We start from the raw sequence: 24,803 nt of genomic DNA on the forward strand, positions 1-24,803 counted from the left end.
CGCGGTAATGCCACTCTTCTTCCACGACGGAGCGCCGCGGCCATCTTGTTTATGTATGTGTTCCACAGCGGAAGTAGATGCGAGCGTCTTCATCACATACACATGAACGCACAGGCGCCAGTGCGCAGGCATACGGCGGGAGACAAATATAACGGCCAGTGTTTTGTGAGGTCAGATTTTTTTGAGAAGGTATTTTTGTGAAGCAAATATATTACTCTTTTGAATGAATATTGTTTTGAGAAGCCAAACTTTTTACTTAAATGTCCCCAGCAACTAAGCAGATCTACGTTCTTCATCACCAAAATCCGACCAGAACTGAACTTAGGAGACCAAGTGGGGGGCGGAGTCGCTGTTGCTAGACTACACTGCTGATGGGGATGTCATACAACTTCATGTCAAAAAATCCGAACTTTCCCTTTAAAAATGTTTATTTTAGACCCATTTATTTATTTTTTTTTTATAAACTGAAAAACATTTGTGTTCTTACCTTTTATTTGTATGTGAAGTAAATACTGTCTTTCCTTAAAAAGACAGTATAAGACGGGTGTTAAAGAGGTAGATCAGGTTGTTTGTAAGAAGATGACACGTTAAAAGTCTCATCAAACTATGTACACATAAAATATCAAAAGGTTCTGATACTTTCTTGACCAATGAGCGGACAGGACGCTCTTACAAGTTATACTTCCCGTGTCAGATTTCCCGGAGCTATTTGGCATTTCTAAAAAAGAAAGTAGAGATATAAAGAAAAAAGCAGTGGCATGGGAACTCATTGGCGCCAGAGTAAACATATCGGGTAAGTTTACATTAATTTACGCAGACATTTATGTAAGTTTATCGTCAATACTAGCAAGATCTGGTACTAGCAAGAGTGCTCGATCAACACCGGCTGCTCTTCCTCTTCTGCACTACCGTACTTTGATATCCGCAAATTCCCTGCACATCTGACAGCCAATCAAAACCGTGGGAGACTCGTACAATTCGATCTGGACGTGAATGCGTCACTCACCGCTGTAGCTGGCCACAGCTGCTCGCCGGCTCCCTTGTGCATGGTTTGCTACGCGTTGGTGATGAGTTTTGCCAATTGCAGTTGTTTGTCGCCTCCCGTGTGTGGCGCTCATAAGAGTCAATCCGTAAAATTTGCGGCGTGATGTGGCGAGGGATGACTGTACTGTATTTTTGGATTGTTTACCCGTATGGTAGTTTGCTACTTCTTATTTTATGAAAAATTATTTAAAATGGTGAGATTGTACCATTTTAAATTCTGGGTAGAGGTAATTGATTAGAAACAGCAAAAAGAGAAAATTATTTGTGTAAGGAAAGTGAAAAAATTGTTCAGTGCTGTATTTTTTTGTTTGTTTGTACGTATGGTAGTTAGCAGAAATAGAAATTTCACAGTACAGGACTGTACCAATTACATTTTATGATGATGGGAACTTGTGTTAGTTTGTTAGTTCGTACATAAGATGATGGGTCTGTACTATTTGTGTTGTAGGAGTTGCTTAAATGGTGCAATGATTAAATGAAAAAAAAAATAATATTGTTATTCGGACTTGCATGAGTTCTTGCTCCCCTACAAAGAGTCATGGAATTTGCCTGTCAGGATTTGGAGTTTTTGCAGTCCTGCCAACTATCCAACAAATGGCAACCACTCACCCACGTGAATTCCTGCTTGGCGGAGGTAATAAATGTGAGGAGTGTAGTTAAATCCAGTGTGTTGTTTGGGAACACAGACACACACGCAGTCACTCCCAGACGTGCCAAAGTGGTAATGCCTCACGAGCTCTAATGACCTATCTCTGTGTGCACGCACACACACACACACACACACACACACACACACACACACACACAGGGGCTCTTCTTAATGAGCTGACACAGTAGGTTGTGCACTGCCCCTTCTGTTTTCATACAGGGGGAGTCAGGTGTGTTTGGGAAGGAGGGAGGGTGGACAGCAGGCCTGGACATGTCCTACGGTATATCATGACATCATGCTGAGCTATGCTATTATTCACTTACTGGAGGTGTACGAGTGTGTGTGTGTGTGTGTGTAGATGGAATTAGTTCCCAATTATGGCTAAGAGGCAGGAAGTCTTATTAGTTTGTGTTGTTGCTGGTGGTGGTTTATTTTTAGATGCGGCTACAAGCTCTGAGGCCAGGAACATTGTTGAGTTAACACAGACAGACAGATAGATACACTATATTGATTATTGATTGAATATTGAATGTAGTTGTCCTGTTCTGATAAAACTGCTTCTATGGCAATATCCCCTCCAATCTCCCCAAAGGGGCTGCCATTGTTTGCAACCTTAGGCCACGCCCCTAGCTCTGTTTCCACCTCCTCCAGGGATGCTCATTGGTCAGCTGTTTTTTTTTATTGCGCTGCCCCGTCTTGTGCTTTATAAGTACGGCTTGTAAGATTTTTGCAGCAATGCTATCATTTTTGTTTATTGTATTTCGTATTTGCATTTTATTTAGATATTTCTTTTTTTATTGTATTAATGTTATTTGTCTAACACGGTTACTTAGTGGAAGATCTGTTGAGTTGAACACATTTGCTGATCACCACTGACTCTTATGTTTTGTTATTCGTATGCTTCTCAATTAGGGTTAAAAAAATGCATAAATTGAATTAGAAAGTAATTTTGCACCCTCCAGTGGTTTGTTTTTTGTGGCACTGCTAGCCTGGCCTCACCCAGAACAAAACATTCCTAAAGGCAGCTAAACGCCTGACTTTGTGTACAGGGTTGTGTTTTTGTCCACCTAACCTCCTGCTGTGGGAGCACAGGTCAGAGGTTAGGGGTGAAAGGTCAGTGTCAGGAGCTAACCAACCTCCCCCCATCCGAGCCTTCCGTCCGTGTCCTGAAACAGACAGGACAAGAGACAGAGTGATGGATGGGGTTAACACACACACGCAAACACACACTCAACACCAAACTCCTGGGAGCCAAAAGGAAGGAAGGATGACGAGAGAAGAGAGCACACTTTGAGACAGCTCAGGAGAGAAACTGGAAGGCTATAACGAGTGACAGGGAGGAGGAGGAGGAGGAGGGTGATAGATGGAGTGGGAAGGGAAGGAGGAGGAGGAGGAGGTAGTGGATGGAGAGGGGGGAGGAAAAGGAGGAGGAGGGGAGTGGATAGAAAGGAGGTCACGTGACCGTACGGCAGCTGCAAGGCTGAGGGGAGAGAGAGGGAGAGTCACAGAGGAGGAGATAGACGGCAAGCAGGCGGAACAGTGAGCAGGAGGGTGAGTGTTTGCATGTTTGAATTATGCACACATGCACATGTTACTACTCTGTGCGTGCGTGCGTGTGTGTGTGTGTGTGTGTGTGTGTGTGTGCTTGGTGGGCCATCAAGGGAATATGGCAAGACTGTGGGTGAGCAGGAAGCAACCATGTGTGTTGTTGTTGCTGGCTTTTGTGAAATAAGCTCCCAGCGTGCCCAGATAGATGAGAGTCAAGGAAGAGACTGGAGGGAAGGACGGAGGCAAGTGGGGGCGGGGGGATGAAGGGAAGGTAGGAGGGAGGGTGTCGATAGAAACTGTCTTATCATCTCAACCTCGACCGACCGCCTCAGCAGAGCCTCATCAGACATCACTCTTTTTGTGCTCTTAGGACAATGGAGTTGTCCTGGCCAATAATGTATTTGCATGTGTGGACATGACAGGTCATTAGCACTGCAGTACTATCATTTTGCATTAACTTTAGTTCATGCTCTCTTGCCCTGGATGTGTGTGAATAGTACACTGCAAGGGTCAACTATGAGTTTTGAACTGGCAATGCATAAAAATAGTGTTTTGGGTCTACATTTTTATGACAGTTTGGCTGAAATTTCAGAAAGGGGTCTCAAAGTGGAAGTTTTTGTAAGCATACATTATTATTGAGTGCTGACAACTTAGAAGTTTGTCACAACCATTAAAGATCACATGACAAAGAAAGGCTCACTAAACTGATGAGGATGCATTATTTCACTGGTCTTCTGATAAAACTGCTGCTATGGCAACACCCATGCTAATCTCTTTCGGGAGGCCGCCATTGTTTACAAGCCGGCAGCGGCCTCTCAGTGACTCAACATACATCTAAGCCACGCCCCCTAGCTCCACCCTTTATCTCCTCCGAGGATGGTAATTGGTCATTTTTGTGACCATGTCATTTGCACTGTCCCTGCATAGTTAAAGCATCATAGTGTACACACCAGTGATATTGTACTATGTTATAAAACGCAGTAATGTTAGCATTTTATTTATATTTTATTTACCTACCAATGTTACAGTTTAACGCGGTGACTAACATGCTAGCATTGAGATATTGAATTCAACATGTTTTGTTGATGATGCAGCATTTGTGCTTCTCCAGCAACGTGTACATTTCCTACACTGCTAATCAAGCTCCTTTTACATGGCCTTTTTGGCATTTTCCCAGCTTTTTTCCATGTTGATCTTCTGTATAAATTGCACTGAGTGGGGGGCAAAGTCGATTATCTGCTTTTGGAGGTAGTATTAGAGACGCTAGGTTCTGTAGCCACTTTCACACAGAGATCCTCCAAAACTGGCATGTGAGAGCCCAAATTCTAGATCTTGCTTGTGTGCACATGTGCATTTTATACAGACACCCAGCAAAGTGGGATATCGCAGTGACTTATGCACGCTTTCATACAGTGACACAGCAACTAGACAAGTGACGACATCAGCGCCAGTTGAATAGGACAAATGCTTTATCTTAAACTTTAGACACACATTGTGTTGGCAATGCGTAAGATCCTTACACACAAGCAGCATCCCGCCTCTATTATAGCTCAGAAGGTGAAAAATTGCCAGGTTAAAATTCTTTCCCATCTTGTGTTGGTGACACCCGGAGCTTGTGTAATGTGTAAGGCTCATACAGAAAAAGCTTAGCAATTTAGTGGTTCTCTGTGTGAAAGAGGCCAGTTTTTTAAAATTTTTACTGTAAAATTTTGGAAATTTTGCGGGGTCTCTCTGTGAAAGAGGCTAGTTTTTACATTGTGCTAGTGCAAAAGCCACAGACGGAAAAATGTCAGCAGTTTTGCGGGATCGCTGTGTGAAAGAGGCTTAACATTACTTACCAAAGTCTTCATTCACCAATAAAGGGTGTACAACAGCAACTAGAAGTAGTTTCGTTACAATGTGACAGCGCCAACTACTGGTCTGGCATGCATATTACGGCGGATGTTGTACCCTAAGGCTCCAGTTTCACTTTGTTAAAATGATGAGCAAAACACTGCATTGTTATCCAGATTTGCCAGTATGAATTTTTTAGTAGTATTTACCACTTTAGCTGTTTGTTGTCTTCCTCCTGCAGTGTCGGTGTGTGCGGTGGTAATGAGGTCATGTTTATAGCTAGCAAGCTGGGGGGTAGGATGGTGCTGTTATTGGTGGGGGGGAGGCTGCTGGCTAATTCCAGATGTAATTAACATTAGTGGGTCAGTGAGAGGGTGAAAGGGGGTGGGGAGGGGTTGACAAAGGTTGTTTTAGGCTGTGTTTGCTCTTATGCGTGCCCTCTAATCAATAGATTATAGATTCAAGATCAGCCTAATTGGCCCGAGGGAAATTTGTTGTGGACGTCACATGAAAAGATACACGCAATTATGTTGCATTAACTGACATGAAAGCATACACACTCTTGCCTCCTCGTTTCTCATTTTATTCCCTGCTTTTGTGTAACAGGCGCACAAACAGAGTTGGTCTTAGCTATCCTGGGGTCTTGAATACAATCATAGCTGTGTGTACCTGAATGCATCACATAGTCAAGTAGAGCTGCTGTTTGGGTTATAATGCACACAAAAATCACTAATTCATTTAACTTTGTAACCTGTTAACTCCTTGATGAAAGGCTGTACACTGTACACTTGTAGCAGTGTGTGTGTGTGTGCGCGCGCCTGTGCATGCGTGCGTGCATGTGTGTGCAATAGTAGCGTGGCGTGAGAGCTTGTAAAGCTGCAGTGACGTTCGCATGCAGACACTCCCGAGGTCTTAAAGATGTGTTGGCCGACTCCCTTGAGGAAGTGGACGTGTGTGCGCTCATGTGTGAGATTTGCTATTAGGGTCAGCGCTCTATTTGACACAGCTCTACTCCTGACCCGCCTGGACACACTCACTCATGGCGGTGCAGACACACAAAAGGTGCAAGAGTCCAGTCTCTTTGGAACACACGTCTTGACGTCTTGAATTCCACTCATTCAAGGAAAATGAGAAGGAAAAGTCAGAAATGAACACGCACTGTGTTAAGAAGAATGAAGTGACCGTTTTCTGACACTTTAAAAAGTGTCACTGAGGTGCACGGACAAACATGGCCGACACACTGTGCTCAAAGAGCAATACTGTAATTTGTCTCCGAAACACTGTTATAGCTGAGATATGTTATTATAAAATTCATTAGTACAGTATTAGTAAAGAAGCTCACTCCCAAAATCGGTCACATTACTAATGGCTTTTTCTACTACATTTTCCTAAAATCTGGCACAGACTTTTTTTTTTGTAAGTTTTGAATACGGTACCTCAAAAACTGTTACATCGGAGACTATGTTACGATCAAACTAATTAGTACAAAAAACAATCTAGCCTCCCAAATGTGTCTTTAAATATGTTTTTATATACAAAACTACTACATTCTTGCAAACTGCAAAAAAAAATATCTTTTGTTTCCGGTGTCAGTTGCCTTAAAAATACAATTAAAGGGGTTCAACACAAGTATACAGTTTTAAAATTCAGCAGTACATAAAAAGACCCTCATTCCACAAATACTGTATGTCTGTTTACTATTAATAACCATGCATTACTTTTTGTGCAAAGTCCTAATGAAGTCTTACATGAGCAGGCTCTTTTATTACATGTGTGAGTGAATCTCGGTGTGCTATAACTGGCTTTGATTTAGAGGAGTTAAGGTTAGGTTATTGGTGAAGCACAAATTGCTATAATTCTCCTCCAAACACATGTAAAGGGGCTAGATTTACGGTTTATTCTCAAAACATTTATTAGAACAAGAAAAAATCACTTTACTACTAATTACAGTGCATTAGTGTGTAAACAGGCTCATTTTTAGGGCATCTGTTGGCTTGAAAACACAGTTAAATGGGAAGATATAAATTATATTATAACCAAATTCCTTGGTACAAAAAATTGCTAACTTGCAAAACTTTTCTACTAATTACAGTGCATTTTTTGTATAAAATCCTGCTAAATAAAAACAATACTGTTGTCTGTGTCAGTGAACCTCACAGTTTCTGGTTTTCGTATTTCTTCATGCGGGCATGAGCCATGAGTCCACCAAGTCTCCATCATTAGGAATGATCTCCACGGCGACACGCACCACGGCCACTGTCAGTCCCCTCAGCCCACTGACCAATGGGAGCGCGATCACCCAGTCTGCAAACTCTGGATTCGCTGCTGCCCTGCGCAAACTGGCCAAACAGGCAGAAGATCCCAGAGGTAACTGTCAGTCTGCAACATTGTTATTTTGTTGTTCTTTGCATATTTATTTTATTTTAGAATTTTATTCATCATCATAGCAAGTTAAAATCCAATTTAATGCAAATTGCTCTGGCAGCAATGTCACCTTTCATTAGAAAAGGAATCATAAAAAAGTGACAATAAAAACTTAAAATAAATAAAATACAGTGAAAAATCTAGATAAGAGATTTAACATACATCTAGTCGTAGATCACAAAAGTGAAATATACTAATATTTACTTCACATTCAAAAACATTTTTAAATAACGAGAAAAAATATAATGCAGTTAAAAATGTAAATAAAATAATAATATATAATACAACTTTGAAATGTTTAAATGTTTAAAAGTAATAAATGTTTAAATGTTTAAAAGTAAATAGGAAAAAAATGCAGTGAAATATCAAAATTAAATATCTAATGTGTAATAAAAGTAGCTTAGCGTTACTTTACGTTTAAACAATTGTTAAAATAAATACAACATATATTATAAAATAGTAGGGGTGTCACGAGACACTCAGTTCATGAGACGAGACGATACACAAGACTGGGTGCATGAGAACGAGACAAGGCGAGATTTTAGCTTTACTTTTAAGAATAGTAAAATGAAAAAATATTTTAAAAATATGACAATATATTGCAATCCACTAATTTCATTTCTACTACGTTATACTCTTCTGCACTCTGTGTGTATGCTACCGGCGCTACCTCCATCCACCGAGACACCCCTATAAAATAAAGCTAAAAACTTAATTTAAATATCAAAATAAATTATCTAATAATGTGTAATAAAAGTAAAATATTTACATTTCTTAAATTGATGTTCCAGAAAATTGTTAAAATACATAGAAAAAAATATCTAAATCAGTGAAAATCCAAATAAAATAACAAAGTAAAATATCTAATAATATATAATGAAACTAAAATCTAGAATAATATGGAATATTATGGTAGGGAAACTTTCAAAAGTACTCCATTATTATTTCTTTATTTCAAAGCCTTTTCACCCTGTAATGGGTTACATTTCATGTGTTAAAAGTTATATTTTGATTAGATCTCGTTAGGCTTGTTGTCATTCCATATGATTTTTTTTTCACATTTCTTTCATCATTTTTGCTGTTAAGATCCTAAATTTAGCCCTTCACTGACTGATTTTGTAGGGTGGAGGGTGCACTCACTGAGTATTATCGTTTCATCACTTTTGCACTACCCCGGAAAAAAGAAAAGAGCCTTATAAAAGAAATACATGCATTGTTACACACATACGTACGAGTGCATGTTGGATAAGAGCTGACCCATCCTGACCGCTCTTTTGCTCTGTCATTCCCTTTCTCCCTTTCCATTCATCTCTTTATAATAAGAATCTAATTACAGCCAATTATAACAAGCTCTCTTCCTCCGGCTCTTTCTCTTCTTGAGGATGTGCGCTATAGTTGCACCCTTTCCCTCTGCCTCATTATTTTCCTTCCTTTTGTACATTAGTGTGTTTTGGTGTGTGTGTACACTGATTAGGGAGTGTTACATTAACGGAGTAACAGCGTGCATGTTGTCTTTGTCGCATTTATCACCTTCCTCTGCTTCTTTTTAACACCTGCATGTGTTACATCTGTTTCTTTTTCCGTGACTCTTGTAAACATGTCACATTTTGTCACTGTAATATCGAAAGAACTATCGTAATGTATTGTTTGTCTTCTGGAGTCATTGCCCACTCTTTCCTTCCCACTCAGGTTCCGCCCACAGCGGCGATTCGTCCCCAGTGTCTTCGCCAGCCACCAGCCACAGCTCGCCGGTCACCACCCCTAAACGGGCTTCTCTTGGGCCCCTCCTAGCCCAGTCCAGGGGCCACGCTGCTGTCCTGAGCGTCCCCCCTGTGGTCACCATTGCTCCCACCAAGACCAGCAACGGCCTGTGGAGGGCCGACGGACGACAGGTAAGGCCAAGAGTCAACCGAGACCATGCTTTTGTTATGTCATAACATTAGCGGCTAATGGATGGCACTTTGGGGTGAGGTGGTTAAAACCCTTTGAATACAGAGCAGTAATTCAACTATGACATCTGTCCACAAGTTAGTTCAAAACTTGGGAGCGGCTAACATTTTGATTTGTACAGAGGATTTTGACTAGCGTTCTTACAGTAGGTTCTTAAAAACACTCCTGTTACGTTGGCATTTCACTCAATTCTCACAGTTTTTCAAAAATATATTAAATAAATCAACAAACATACAAATATAAGGCATTCAAAAGACACAGTCAAAGAAGTTGAAGCTATGGAGTATTCTGCACTGCTCATGAGGTGCCAGTAATGTTACTGTAATGTTTGGTGAGACACACACACACACACCGGACTTGATTGCCAGTACAAAAAGCTTTTATTTCAGGTTTGAAGTATCTTAGAGCGGGCACAATAATCCGTACACGGGCTACTGTTGAGGCCTTAACCCACTGCAATATTATTTATGTCTTAAATGGCTTTCTAAATCTTATTATGCCTACTGTATTGGGTAATACGAGTATAAAGGTGACTGTGTGTTAGTAGTTCATGTCTAGAGAGCTCTCATAATGTTTAAAAAATGTATTTGGAAGGTCGTAAAACAGGTTTTCTATGCTTTAACTACGAAAGTATTCCGTTTATAAATAAGGAATCGTACTTTGCGGAAATTCACTTATCACGGTTAGGTCTGGAATCAATTAACCACAATAAATGAGGGATTACAGAGTCTTTGACTAGAATTTTTTGCAGTAGGTCTTTAAAACCAACAAAGCACGCCTGTCATAAAGAGGATCTTTGGCTACGTTTTTTTTTTTTTTTTTTTTTTTTTTGCAGTAGCATTAGTTTTCAGTGGTCTACGGGGCAATTATATTTGAGCCCTATGCACTATGAATGAAATAGGTGGGAAATCTTTAAAATGACCAGGGAATAGAGTACAAGAAACGTGGTTGATTTTTGTCAGGATTTCTCATGCATTTTAAGGTCAAGACCCAATAAAAATGGACTCTAACCTTGGTCTATGTTACTGCTCTTTCCAGATGTAGCAATTATATATTGGAGTTATTAGTTTCCATTTGTGAGGTTTTATAAGGAAATACAAAGGATTTGAGTTGTCTATGGAGCCTTTTGTCTTCTTGTAGGAAATGATATGGCTATCAACATCTAACAATAACTTACTAGACGTTTGTGTGTTTAGCGTGACAGAGCCAAAAAGAAATATATATGTTTGAGATTGTAAACACAAACAAATGTGTACCAGACTGAACCAAAGTGCACTACTTGGTGGAAAGGTCCCATCCCTCTTTGTAAAAAAACAAAACCTGTGCAGCTGTATAGACTGGCAGCTATTGTGTTCATCCGCCTGGAGTGTGCGCACTGTGTGTGCATGTGTGCGTGTGTGTTTGACCCTCCATCACACAAGGCTTAAAGACATGAAGAGGGTCTTGTGTGCATCTGTAGATGTTTACTCTGTGCAAGCGCGAGTGAATTTAAAGCGGGGCGAGGCACCGGGCGTCCCTGAGACAATACGGAGGGGCGGCCCCCCTTCCCCATGGATCAGAGCTGCCTTTCTCCCCCTCTTCACAAAGACCACTCTGTGGCTCTGCCTGCCGGGGGATGAAGGGGGGGGCTCCCATTCAGACCATTGAGGGAGAAAACAGAAGGGAGAATTGGGTTTGTGAAGGAGGGAAGTGATGGAAAGGAAGAAGAAAGGCCAGGAGAGTAAGTGAAAGGTCTGTAAAGGTTGTGTGTAATGTGCACTTTGTCATTAAGATGCTACATGAGAGATTACAACCTGTTTGGATGAAATGGGCTCATTACGGTTTATGAGCCTACATAGAGGTTTCATACAGTACATTTCCTTAACATAGGACATGACTGGAGGTTTCAATGAGCTTTCCATGAGCGGTGCATTCAACCACAGTCAAACTGTATTCAAAGTGCACATATTTGACTGCAGGCACACTCTTGTTTTGCTGTATTTGTTTGTGGTTTTTGACTTTAGTTTTTTTGCCTGTTGACAGGCACCACCAATAGCAACAAGATTTGACACAATAGTCAAGGGTGTCCAAACTTCATCCACGGAGAACCTAATACCTCATGCTATTGTGATATTTTAACATTTTTAAGCATGCTCAAACCAACCTATGCTATGCTATAGGTGACAACGCATATTATTATTAGTGTTACATCGTTACGTTACATCACACATTTTCTTTAGATTTAGAATGTGCTGCGGACCAATAGAAAACAAGCTGGTGCCTCAAGTGGCCCCCGGGTCGCACACTGGACACCCCTGCGAGAGTGTAAATATAGGCTTTATTTCAGTGACTCTGCATTATAGAGACAGAGGGCAGCGTTGCACCAGATCAGATTGATGGCGCTTTATTCATTTCTTTTTAATTATGTATTTTATATTTGATATAGAGCAGTGATTCAATTGTGAAATTGATATAAATATTCTAAGTACAAAATACATGTCTCATAATCCTTACAGTGCTGTTTTTGGAGGCTGCATGAGGATTGTGCTCCACAAATTTTGCCTAGCAACACGATTAAGACAAAGAACAATGTGTGCAAATGTATCTTTTACTGTGCTATACTGTAACACCTCAGTTCCCAAAGTGGGGTACCCCCAGGGGTACACCTATTGTCATAGGGGGTACATGAATAAAAACAAATGAAAAACAATTAGCGCTTAACACTCACAATTACGAGTGCGCCTGAATGCCTCACCGCGCAAGGAGAACGGAGGAGAAAGGAGACAAAGCATGAAGTTGTTCGTTGCTCTGTGTGCATTATATGAACAAATAAGTAAATTTGATGGTTATTTTGTACATTGTACAGAGTGTTTCATATTAAAGATTTCATTTATATTGGTTTTCCAATCCCTGCACGGCGGAGCGTTGAAAACCTGTCATTGTGAGTGGGCATTCCCCTGAAAATGAGGCTTTATCATTGGTTATATGTATTTTTGCACTTGGGATCCTGCTTTATTGCGATTGTTAAACTTTCCCCATCAATTTGGTATAAATGAATATGCAGGCTTAAACCATAGCCATTGTGAGTGGACAAAAAAAGTTAAGCCAATTAAACGGAAGGATGCCAACATCAGACTGGAATTATGTACGATGATTACTTATTTATTTATCAGTGCTCATGTCAGACTTTATCAAAAGGTGACCATGCAAAACACACATTTTTGACCCGGAATTACTATAAAATTAATTAACCAATTATCCATCCATCCATCCATTTTCTATACCGCTTCTTCCTCATTAGGGTCGCGGGGGCATGCTGGAGCCTATCCCAGCTGACTTCGGGCGACAGGCGGGGTACACCCTGGACTGGTCACCAGCCAATCGCAGTTAACCGATTATTATGTTCAATATTTCAATTTAATTAAGAAAAAAAGGTTTATCTTTTCTAAGTGTGTAGGAGGAGGGGGTGCATGGCTTCAAGTCAACTCTCTGAAGGGGTACGCCACTGTAAAAAGTTTGGAAACCACTGTTGTAACAAGTTATGCACATCTGCTTTTTTCAGTACACTGTCGTTACATTTAAAATTTGCAGATGAAAAATAAAAAGAAAGCAAAAGTACTGTAGTTATTGGGACACTGCCATTTTATTTTCATATAAAAATGCCACAGCATCTGTTACCTCATTCAAGACCAAAGACGTAGTTATACATTTTTAGAAACCCGAACACCTGCTCCCAAATATTAATTTATTAGTGCTGTCCAAAATAATTCATTCTTTCATTCATTAATTACGTAAAATTACGCACCGGAGCAAGCATGCCTCTCTGTTATGACGGCTGTTATGACGTTCAGTAGAGTGTCCCCACACAGTCACACAGAGTCTGCGCTCTTTTATAACTTCATTCTGACCTGAACACATCAACAGCAGTACAATTCCAACACCATATACTGTATGTATCTCCAACTCACACACATCTCTATTTTGTTCATCCTGGGAACGACACTTCCTCATTCTCAATACAAGAATGCATTCAGGGACACTCCGATCATCACAAAAACGGCTTTATAATGCGCGCGCGCACGCGTGCGTGTGTGTGTGTGTGTGTGTAAATAAACAGGAAGATACAGAAAAACATGAAGTGGATATTCTTATCACTCACTTTGTAACTGTTAATTTGAATGTACAATTTGCTACATTTAAGTATGCTGGAGGCCGCACGGTGGTCTAGTGGTTAGCACGTTGGCCAACACAGTAACAGCCTGGAGATCGGGAAGACCTGGGTTCGATTGGCATTTCTGTGTGGAGTTTGCATGTTCTCTCCGTGTGTGCGTGGGTTTTCGCCGGGTACTCCGGCTTCCTCCCACATTCCAAAAACCTGCAGGTGAGGTTAATTGGCGACTCTAAATTGTCCATAGGTATGAATGTGAGCGTGAATGGTTGTTTGTCTATATGTGCCCTGCGATTGGCTGGCGACCAGTCAAGGGTGTACCCCGCCTGTCGCCCGAAGTCAGCTGGGATAGGCTCCAGCATGCCCCCGCGACCCTAATGAGGAGAAGCGGTATAGAAAATGGATGGATGGAAGTATGCTGTAACATTCACTGAAAACAAGTAAATTTAACTTAAATTACGTGATGTCTTTGAACGCAACGCCTCAATGCTCATAATAACACGGTTTAAAGTGTGAAATGTTCTGCTACTATTCAAGAGACTAGTGTTAGACAAATAGATTTTTTTACTTGTGTGGCATCTTTTAGCTTGATTGACATATTCAGTTAATTTGAAGCTTTTAATACATATACATATACATACAAATATATATAATCCTGTCCTGTCATTTATCTTTCTTTCTTTCTTTACTTATTTCAGACAGTAGCTAATGGTGATTAATCAGGATTAATTTAAAAATTGTGATTCATCTGATTAAAATTTTGAATCATTTGAAATTCCTTGAATTCATACATCTTATGTTTTTTTGCACGAGAGGCAAAAAGAGGTGATGATGCAACTTTCCACTAATGCATTTCACTTCAGAGCACTTTTAAGCACTTTAAAAAAAATATTTGATATTTGATGCATTTGTTAAGCGCTTGGGAGGGTATCCTGTGAATGGAAGAATCACACAAGACAGGAAGGACAAAATGGGAGTGTGTGGCGTAGTGTAGCGTGCAGAAGGCTATGTACGCATTGTAGGGAAATTTTAACGCATGCACACTCGCACGCGCATACGCGTGCACACACATAGTTCAATTTCAAATGTGAAAATTATAAATAGTTCATGGTGTTATATTTGTAAATAAATTGTTATTTTGATGTGTGGTTTATGTTAGTTTTAGTTGTTGAAACATTTGAGCTGTCACAAAAGCAAAAAATATTTGTGTCAAAGTGAAATTTATGCTTGAAATGTATCTTTCCTGAAAAAGCTGGTTTACTCCCTTTTCTTGACGGGAGCTGATATTTTCCTGAAACTTCCCTACGTTTTACTAAAAAATGGAAAATGCAGAAACAAACTTTTTTTTCTGATGAAAGACGGGAGTCTAATCTTTCTTTTGGTTGGTTCCATGTTTATATAGCAACACAATATTCTGTGTGCCTTGAAAGATCAGTCAAAATCGTCTAAAATGGGTTGCCTTTTGAAAAATGGTTGGGATTGAATGAGTTAATAAATAAGAGGCTCCTTGGAAGAGCAACATACCTTCTGCTTTTTATTCTGTCTTTATTTATGACTTTTGGTTGGCTAATGTGGGCTTCCCATATGTGGCTGCGTTACAGCCACAGTGATGAAAGATTAAATTGAGTACTGTGGTGACCAAAGCTCTTCCAGAGAGAAGATGTGTGAGATGAAGAAGCCAGCATCAGGCAAGATATTAGGATCCGCTCCTCACTTTGATCTTGACCCGCTATGACATATCGGACCCATTTTTCCACTCGGCTGAGCCTCCGGGTGCAGCACAGAGCTTTAAACCACTTTTTCTGAACTTTCTTTCCACTCACTCTCCTCTCACGTTGTTTCTCTCAGTCAGAGCCAACTGTCCAGAGGCTCAGCAGGGAGCGGGCTGTCGCCTCCACAGAGAGCGTTCATCCACCGCAGGACAAGGGGACCCCACCCATAGCCCCACCTCACCCACTGGCTCACCCATTTGGACTCACCCCCAGCTCGGTCATGCAAGACCCACGAATGCAGAGCCTCAGGCAAGGACACAGACATAATATGTACAAATAGCTTTGATGCATGACATTGCGTATGCAGGGAAACAGGACATTTTGCACAATCTAATAAGCACAGTATCACTAATTGTGCTTTTACCACAATAAAAGTTTTGATGGACACTGTCAGAAGGGAAATATCCCTGGTTAGAATATTTTTAAAAAATATGTTTATCATTAAAAGTAATTATGTATACTATAATTATACTTATTTTTGTTTATATTTTTCAAACCAATTAATTTCATTTATATAGCTCCAAATCACAACAGCAGTTGTCTCATGGCACTTTACACATGAAGGTCACATTCATAAAACCAACTGAACCAACTGAAACCCCACAAGAGCAAGCACTTGGCGACAGAGGCAAGGAAAAACTCTCTTGGGGAAGAAACCCTGACCAGAATCCAGGCTCTGTGGGGCGGCCGTCTGTCTTGACCGCCTGTTTTAATATTATTGTTTTTTCTTTTTGTCTGGGATGAACTATGTGGGGGGGGGTTTAACCTCGTAGTGACGTGGGTGCAACCTACTTACGGAACCAAATATGGTTCCTCGACCAATAAAGAGTTAATATTGTTATAGCTATAGTTGCACTGCATTACAATGACAGCAGTTTCCACTTTCTAATATTGTGCCCCTTTTCAAATATCTAATTAAGGTCGTATACAGTACAAAGTAAAAGTAACTAAATGTAAATATATAAATATAAAAATATTTAATATAAAAAATATCTCCATCTCCATTTTCCTCTGCTTATCCGGGTCCGGGTCACGGGGGCAGCAGTCTCAGTAGGGAAGCCCAGACTTCCCGGTCCCCATCCACCTCTTCCAGTTCCACCTGGAGGACACCAAGGCATTCCCAGGCCAGCTGTGAGACATAATCCGTCCAGCGTGTCCTAGGTCTGCCCGGGTCCTTCTCCAGGCTGGGGATGCCCGCAACACCTCACCAGGGAGGCATCCGGACTAGATGCCCGAGCCACCTCAACTGGCTCCTCTGAATCTGACGGAGCAGCAGCTCTACTTTGAGCCCCTCCCGGATGACTGAGATCCTCACCCTACCTTTTAGGATGAGTCCAGCCACCCTACGGAGGAAACTCATTTCAGCAGCATGTATCCGTGATCTCGTTCTTTCGGTCACGACCCAAAGCTCATGACCACAGGTGAGGGTGGGAACATAGATCGACCGGTAACTTGAGAGCTTTGCCTTCTGGCTCAGCTCTCTTTTCACCAGAACGGTCCGGTACAGCAACCGCATTACTGCACACGCTGCACCGATCTGCCTGTCGACCTCACGCTCCAACCTTACCTCACTCGTGAAAAAGACCTGGAGATACTTGAACTCCTCCACCTGGTGCAGGACCTCATTCCCCACTCTGAGGGTGCAAACCACCCTTTTCCAACTGAGAACCATGGCCTCAGATTTGGAGGTGCTGAGTCTCATCCCAGAAGCTTCACACTCAGCTGCAAACCGCCCCAGTAAATAGTGAAGGTCACAGCTCGATGAGGCCATCAGGACCACATCCTCTGAAAATAGCAGAGACGAGATCCTAAGGCCCTAGAAATTCTGTCCATGAAAATTATTAACAGAATCGGTGACAAAAGGCAGCCTTGGCGGAGGCCAGCATTCATCGAAAACAGGCACTACTTACTGCTTGCAATGGGAACCTGCTGCTTCTCCGGTTGTACAAGGACCGAATGGCACGTAGTAGTGCGCCACTAATCTGTACTCCCGGAGCACCGTCCACAGGGCATCGCAAGGGACATGCCTTTTCCAAGCCTACAAAGCACATGTAAACTGGTTGGGCACTGTTTCTTAAGCGTCGGATGGTTTGCCAGAACCTCTTCGAGGCCGACTGAAAGTCGTGCTCCATGGCCTCACTGAACTCCTCCCACACCCGAGTTTTTGCCTTGACGACCGCGACAAAGCTGCGTGCCTCTTGGCCTACAGGTACCTGTCAGCTGCTTCAGGAGTCCCGCACGCCATCCATGCTCGATAGGACTCCTTCTTCAGCTTCACGGCAGCCCTGACCTCTGGTGTCCACCAAGTCGATATCCTCGTCTTTCCTCAGCCCCTCTCTTCACCCATGTGAACATGTGGACGCAGGTCTGATGATACGGGTACAAAGTCGATCATAGACCTGCGGCTTAGGGTGTCCTGGTGCCAAGTGCACTTGTGAATATCCTTATGTTCGAACCTGGTGTTTCTTATGGACAAACTGTGGTTCGCACAAAAGTACAAAAACATCACAGCGCACAGGTTCAGAGTGGGGAGGCCATTCCTCCCAATCACGCCCCTCCAGGTCACACTGTCATTGCCCACATGGGCGTTGAAGTCTTTCAGTAGAACTACGGAGTCACCAGCTCTGATGATCCAAGATGGCTGGGTACTCTGAGCTGCCATTTGGCGCGTACGCACAAACGACAGTCAGGACCCTTTCCCCAAAACGAAGGCGTAGGGAAATGACCCTCTCGTTCACTGGGGATGACTCCAACATGGAGGCACCGAGCCTGGGGGATATTAATAACCCCACACCAGCTCGCCGCCTCTCACCTACAGCAACTCCATACTCCAGAGTGGTACAGCCCCTCTCGAGGACTTTGGTTCTAGAACTGTGGGCCTGCGAGCCCCTCCTGTGGGCCTGGCTCCACGTCCAGGCGAGGTGGAATACCTCCTCTTGTTTTTGTTCAAAGGGTCTTCTGAATCACTTTTGGTCTAGCCCGTCACCTAGGGCCTGTTTGCCTTGGCATATAGCCCCAGACAACACAGCTCCTGGGATCACTCGAGCACTCAAACGCCTCCACCACGATAAGGTGGTGATTCACGGAGGAGTATAAAAAATATATATATATACTGTATATACTATATATATATGTATATATATATGTGTGTGTGTGTATATATATATATATATATATATATATATATATTAGGGCTGTCAAAAAGCCGGTAACTTATTTATTTCATTAATTACGTTACATTTAATGCATGCGCACCAGAGCAAGCATGCCTCTGTTATGACGGCAGACTGAATCACAGTGGAGTGTCCCCACACAGTCACACAGAGTGTGACGCTCTTTTATAACTTCATTCTGACCTGAACCCATCAACAGCAGTACAATTCCAACACCATATACTGTATGTACAGTATCTCCAACTCACACACGTCTCTAGTTTGTTCATGCTGGGAATGACACTTCCTCATTCTCAATACAAGAAGCGAGATGCTCAGGGACACATCACAAAAACGGCTTTATAACATGTGTGTATGTGTGTGTGTGTGTGCAGGTGTGCGTGTGTGTACGATAGTAGCATGGGAAGAAACAGGAAGAAAAAAAATGATGAAGTGGTTATTCTTATCCCCCACTCTTAATCCGGGTGTACAATTTGCTACATTTAAGTATGATGGAAAATACACTGAAAAAAAGCAAATTTATCTTAAATTACGTGATGTAAAGGTTTCAAGTGTGACTCAAATGTTCTGCCACTGTTAAAGAGACTAGTGTTAGACAAATAGATTTTTAGACTTGCGTGATGTCTTTTAGCTTGATTCACATATTCAGTTCATGTTTAGCTGTTAATACATAAAAGTTTTTATAATGCTGTCCTGTTATTTATCTTTCTGTTCATTAAATACAGTAAAAATGGGCATATTTCATAACATCAAAATGTTTACATTTGTTGAATTATTATGTCACGTAAATATAAATAATTATTATTGTTTAATTTTCCATACAGCTAATTAAATAAACAGCTCCTGTATTAGCTCTTATTGGAATGTGCAAGTATTCCTAATGTTGTGACCAGTGAGGCTCTTCATCCATTCCTCATTTCTTTAATGTTATAATCTCAATAAATCCTGCATGTGTGTGTGTGTGTTGTGCAGTCTGCCTGGGCAGATGCACCCTGCCGTTCCCTCAGGCGCCGTCCCGGAGGAGTACCTAAGAGCACTGCGGCCCTTTGCCACGACAGATGACCTCAGGCTGACGTCTGTGCCGCTGAGTTTGGACCCTGCCATTGCTGCTCACGCCGCTGCTGCCGCCGCTGCTTATTATCACCCGGCCTTCATGCACCACCCTCTCACTTTACCCAGGTAACTACACAAAAGCAGAATGATACAACATGTCAGGGACAGTCACAATGACAAGGATTGCATTTGTGTGTCTCTCTGCTGCAGGATGGAGGAATCTTTGTGTATGTCAGCATTGCGGTCGCAGTTTTACTCTCTGCCTGCAGGGGGCGCCTTCCCTCCTCTCCATCCCTCTGGCCTGCACTTAAACCTGCCTGGAGGTCGCTACCCTGGAGAGCTAAACCACAGTGTACTAGCAGAGAGGTACTGTATCCTTCCTTCCTTACTCTCTGCTGTGTGATGAGTCTTTCCAAGTATATTTAGCACACACTCCACCGTGCCTCCTATACCTTACACACACACATGCTGCCCTTCACACAGAAGCCCATATGCAAACGTGTGCATACATAAGAACATTTAGTCTGTGCTCACTTTCTGCTGCACAATACCCTAGGGAGATGTTGGTGCGGTATTTATCATCTGCTTTTGTAATGGCTCCTCCATGAATGTGTGTGCTTTCCCTGTGGTTTCCCATTAAGTGTTCATCTGTTCTTGCTCAGTCATGCTGTGTATGGATTATTTCCCTCATGGTAAGTGGAGTAGTGCATATTTATGCGCGTGTGTGAATGTTTGTGTGAGCTTCACCAGTGTGTGGTTAATATCTGCCTCATGCTGGGTGTTGCATCTCTCGCCTTCTCTCTACCACCTCCCCCCACCCCTCCATGTGTTTATATGTGTGTGTGTATGTGGCTTCATACTTGTCAACCTCCCCCCGTCCCCACAGGCTACAGATGGAGAATGAGCTTCGCCAGCGAGAGAGGGAGCATGAGCGTGAACGGGAGAAGGAAAGGGAGCGCGAGGCTGAGCTGGAGCGAGAGAGGGAAAGGGAAGAGGAGAGGGAGAGAGAGCTGCTGGACAGACAGAAGGAGAGGCAACGAGAGCGACAGCAGCAGATGGTCAGAGCGGCGGAGAGCCACGGCTACCTGGCTGAGGTGCAGCCTCGGAGGGCACCGCTGGAGGACAGGGCCAGGACAGGCGAGAGGCTGACCCCAAACAGACTCGGTACCCACCAAAGCAGCGCTAATATAAAGCTGTGCATAAGCTTGGGTGTCCTCATTTTTTTCACAAATGGGTTGTGCTCAAAATGCTAAGGAAGACATACAAGTATTAGTGTACATGTAATCCAGTATTATAATCATTATGCCAATGTCAATGATTTATGGCCGCCTGTGCCTCTGCAAAGTCGTTTTGTTTGACGACGGCCATGTTTTTCAACCAATCTTACTCAGATTTTACAGACTCGTGCTTGTCACCCCGTTAAAGGTGTGTACCAAATTCATCATGGGGGCCAAACCTTGGGGTTAAATAACAGTGCCACTATTTGGTTTAAATGTCAAAAAAATAATAGCACAAGCGACACGGTAGAGGTGCAAATTTTTCCAAATTTTCTTTTGTGTGCAGTGGTTCAGGAGTAGAAGATTTATCTTACATAAATACATACAGTCAGGCGAAAAAATTAGGACACCCTAATTATTGCTAATTTATTTTTAGTTTATATAATTTGTTTCCATTTCTTATAATTGATTGATAAAATTTGTATTATATTTGTTTTTGTTTATTTATATTCATTCAGTTAAAAAAAGAAAATTTTATAAAAAAGCCAAATACTATCATAAACATCATGTTTTAATTTAATAACATTTATAAAACTTTACAGATAAACCCAAGGAGTCCGAGCCCCAAGGTTTCCCAGCACATAAACCCATCCCCTTGAACCTCCACTCCTCCCGGGGCTCTGTCCCGCACCCGGTTCCCAGCTTGGTGCCTTCTCACCTGGGGAAGCACCACGCTGCGCCGGGGAGTGGCATCCATGGAGCTCTGGCATCCGCCATGATGACTCAGAGGGCCAACGAGGAGGCGTGGCTCACACGGCAGCGAGGACATGAGAGGGAGGGGCCGACTGAGGGGAAGGAGCCTAGGAAAGACAGCTATAGGTGAGGAGAATAACAGAGGACTGTGTTGTTGCGGTGATATTTCTAAATAGTTTTATGTGCCTCAACAGGACAGCCCATCACCACGGGTGCAAAGATGGACCACCTGCCCTCGGTGCTCCACCTCCTCTCATTTCCCCTAAACCTCCTCCTCCTCCAACCACACTGTGGAACCCAGCCTCCCTTGTGGACTCCTCCACCGATTCTCGTCGAAAACTCAACCCACCAATTCGACCTCCCCCGGGTTTGACCAGGGCCGACCGACCCCACCTGAGCTGGGGGGAGAATATGAATGACGGATGCAGAAGGAGGACTGAGATCCCAGAGAGATGTGCCTCAGTGAGAGGAGGTAGTTTACAGGAGGTGAGCCTTTTGAACAAGGCCGAGCAGGAACTCCTTCTTCAGCGGCATCACATGAATAACCTCCACCTGAGACTCTGCACACCTCTGTCTGACCCAGCGTCACGACACATCGCCTCCGCGAATCACAGAGATGGCTTGCTGGTGTATGATGAAGTCCTCCAGCAACACCGCAGACTCCTCAGCAAGCTGGACATGGAGGAGAAGAGGAGGAGGGAGGCCCGGGAAGGAGGCTATTACTACGACTTGAACGAGTCATATGATGAGAGTGATGAGGAAGAAGTGAAGGCCCATCTGAGGAGAGTGACAGAACAACCTCCACTTAAACTGGACACTTCCTCTGAGGTACTGTACATCCATTCATACCCCTTTTAAACTGGTGCAGCAGGGATATTCAACTGGTGGACCGTGAATGACATTGGCCCACTAGCTAAGTGCAAAACATTTCCAGGAGATTTCTCAAAATCAAAATAGCAGAGCGCTCCTGTCAAATAGAGGATCTTTGACTAGTGTTTTTGCTGTAGGTTCTTAAGAAAAGCAGAGCTCTCCTTTCACACAGAGCATCGTTTACTAGCACTTTGGCAGTCGCTACTTTAATACAGCAGAGTGCTCCTGTCATATAGAGGATCTTTGACTAGTGTTTTTGCAAAAGGTCCTTCAGACAGCAGAGTCCCCTGTCAAAAAAAGGATATTTGACGAGTGTGTTTGCTGTAGGCTCTCAAGACAGCGGAGCCCTCCTGTTATTAGAGGATCTTCCACTTGAGTGTTTGCTGTAGGTTCTTAAAAAGAGCAGAGCTCTCCTGCCCAATAGAGGATGTATGACTAGCACTTTGGCAGTCACTACTTAAAAACAGCAAGTGTCGCTGTCGTATAGAGAATCTTCGACTAGCGTTTTTGCACTCCACCACAAGGCCGCGAAACAGTTGCAAACTCCCTTTAAATAAAAGATATTTGACACATTGAGAAAATTTCCGCAATTTGGGTCACCGCTTGTCATTGAGGGGGGATGGTGGGTCCCGCAGCCAACCCGGTTGAGAACCACTCATATAGCGGATCTTTGACTAGTGTTTGAAATAGGCTTTTAAAAAGAGCAGAGCGCTCCTGTCATTGAGCGGATATTTGACAAATTTTGGCAGTTGCTACTTAAAAACAGCAGAGTGCAACTGTCATAAAGACGATCTTTGACTAGTGCAACATAGTGCTTCTGTTTTAATTAGACTCTTTACGACTTTATTTATGACTATGTATTATGTGGCAATACACACTCACATTATATACAAAATAGTAATAATAATAATCAATATCATTCATTTTCTTCACTGACTGGCAGGAATAAATTATGTGGTGATTTACCCAAAAAGAGCCACTGACATACACTTTGTGCCTCTTTTAGTGATGTGGGATACCACTGATTTTGTTTCCGATCCATCCGATTCATCCATCCATTTTCTATGCCGCTTATCCTAATTAGGGTTGCGGGAGTATGCTGGAGCCTATCCCAGCGGACTTCGGGCGAGAGGCGAGGTACACCCTGGACTGGTCTGTTTCCGATCCAATATTGAGTAAAATTCAGGCTGGTATCAGCGATATCGATCCGATATAACGTGTGTGGGAAATTTTAAATAGTCGTGTACTTAATGTCACAGCATAAAGAAAAGACATTTAATTAATTTATTAATTACATAACATATTAATGTCAATAAATTAATAGTAAAATAATTTATTTAAGTTATTTATTTATTTCAAACCCTGAAGTGTATTGAGGTAGCAGGGTGATTTACAATATAGCCAAACTAATATACAACAATGGAAAAAACAGAGGACAAAGTCATATAAAATATGTGAAAATGGTATTTTAAACAATAAAATAGAAAATAAGTAAAATAATAAAAACCTTCAAATAAATCATTCATTATTAAGAACTGCCATAAGAACGAAAACTGTATTCACAATTCACACATGGCTCTGTTTCACGAGACAAACGTTTCGGACAAACATGACTGCGGTATCAGTATCGCTAGTTTGGTTTGAGAATCGATTTTAGAGCATGAAGAGCTGGTATCGCAAGTATCGATATTTCAGTATCGATCCGCAAATCACTACTCTCTCTCTCTCTCTCTCTCTGTCTGTCTCTCTGTGAAGAAAGTGGATTTCCTGCACACGTGCGGTCTCGTCCCGCTGGCCCGCCGCGACGAGATCCTGCAGCGTAAGAAGAGAAAGAGGAGGAGGATGCTGAGGGAGCGAAGCCCCTCCCCGCCGGTTGTGCAGGGAAAGAAGAAGGCCTCCCCATTGACCACACCGTACACTGCCGAGCAGATGGACGGCGCCCCCAAGCTGCCGGAGAAGAAGGACTTCCTCCGCATGTTCAAGCTCTCCCATGTCAGCCCCCAGCAGAGAAGAGGTAACGTGCTACACGCAGCTTTGTCCTAGTTTACCATAATTGCTCCATTAGTTGACGGCTGTTTCTTTTAGATGATGGCTGAAATGTGATTTTTTATAGACAAGCAGAAGACTGAAGAACTGCTGAAGGCAATTCAGAAGAACGTTGTGACTTTGGACACGCTCAGATATAACTCTACATCTCCATGTAGCAGTCCTCCTGCCGCTGCCGGCATCTCGTCAACTGGTGAGACCTACGATATGTACACTGTATTAGGGACACATGCACAGAATGAGATCCAATACAAGAGCTGTATCAAAAAAGGTTTGCTATGTGTGTGCGTGATACTCTTCAAATGCCTCAAAGTCACTCATGTC

At 42.6% G+C, this 24,803-nt stretch overlaps 1 protein-coding gene across 6 annotated transcripts in view; it reads left to right on the forward strand.

The window, feature by feature from the left end:
* The window catches only part of LOC129181229 (genetic suppressor element 1-like), a 70,853-nt gene that overhangs the window by 41,779 nt on the left and 4,271 nt on the right, over positions 1-24,803 (forward strand). For 4 of the 6 annotated variants that reach the window (XM_054776113.1, XM_054776112.1, XM_054776111.1 and 1 more), the window contains 10 exons: positions 7,261-7,441; positions 9,188-9,390; positions 15,444-15,616; positions 19,513-19,719; positions 19,804-19,959; positions 20,480-20,757; positions 21,413-21,689; positions 21,758-22,391; positions 24,189-24,447; positions 24,547-24,672. In XM_054776113.1, coding sequence (XP_054632088.1) covers positions 7,261-7,441; positions 9,188-9,390; positions 15,444-15,616; positions 19,513-19,719; positions 19,804-19,959; positions 20,480-20,757; positions 21,413-21,689; positions 21,758-22,391; positions 24,189-24,447; positions 24,547-24,672 — 2,494 coding nt within the window. Of the gene's footprint in view, positions 1-3,179; positions 3,243-7,259; positions 7,442-9,187; positions 9,391-15,443; positions 15,617-19,512; positions 19,720-19,803; positions 19,960-20,479; positions 20,758-21,412; positions 21,690-21,757; positions 22,392-24,188; positions 24,448-24,546; positions 24,673-24,803 lie in introns of those variants that run through there. The other 2 variants (XM_054776114.1, XM_054776116.1) reach the window with 2 other exon arrangements.

The sequence above is a fragment of the Dunckerocampus dactyliophorus genome, chromosome 5, assembly GCF_027744805.1.
Source record: "Dunckerocampus dactyliophorus isolate RoL2022-P2 chromosome 5, RoL_Ddac_1.1, whole genome shotgun sequence".
NCBI lineage: Eukaryota > Metazoa > Chordata > Actinopteri > Syngnathiformes > Syngnathidae > Dunckerocampus > Dunckerocampus dactyliophorus.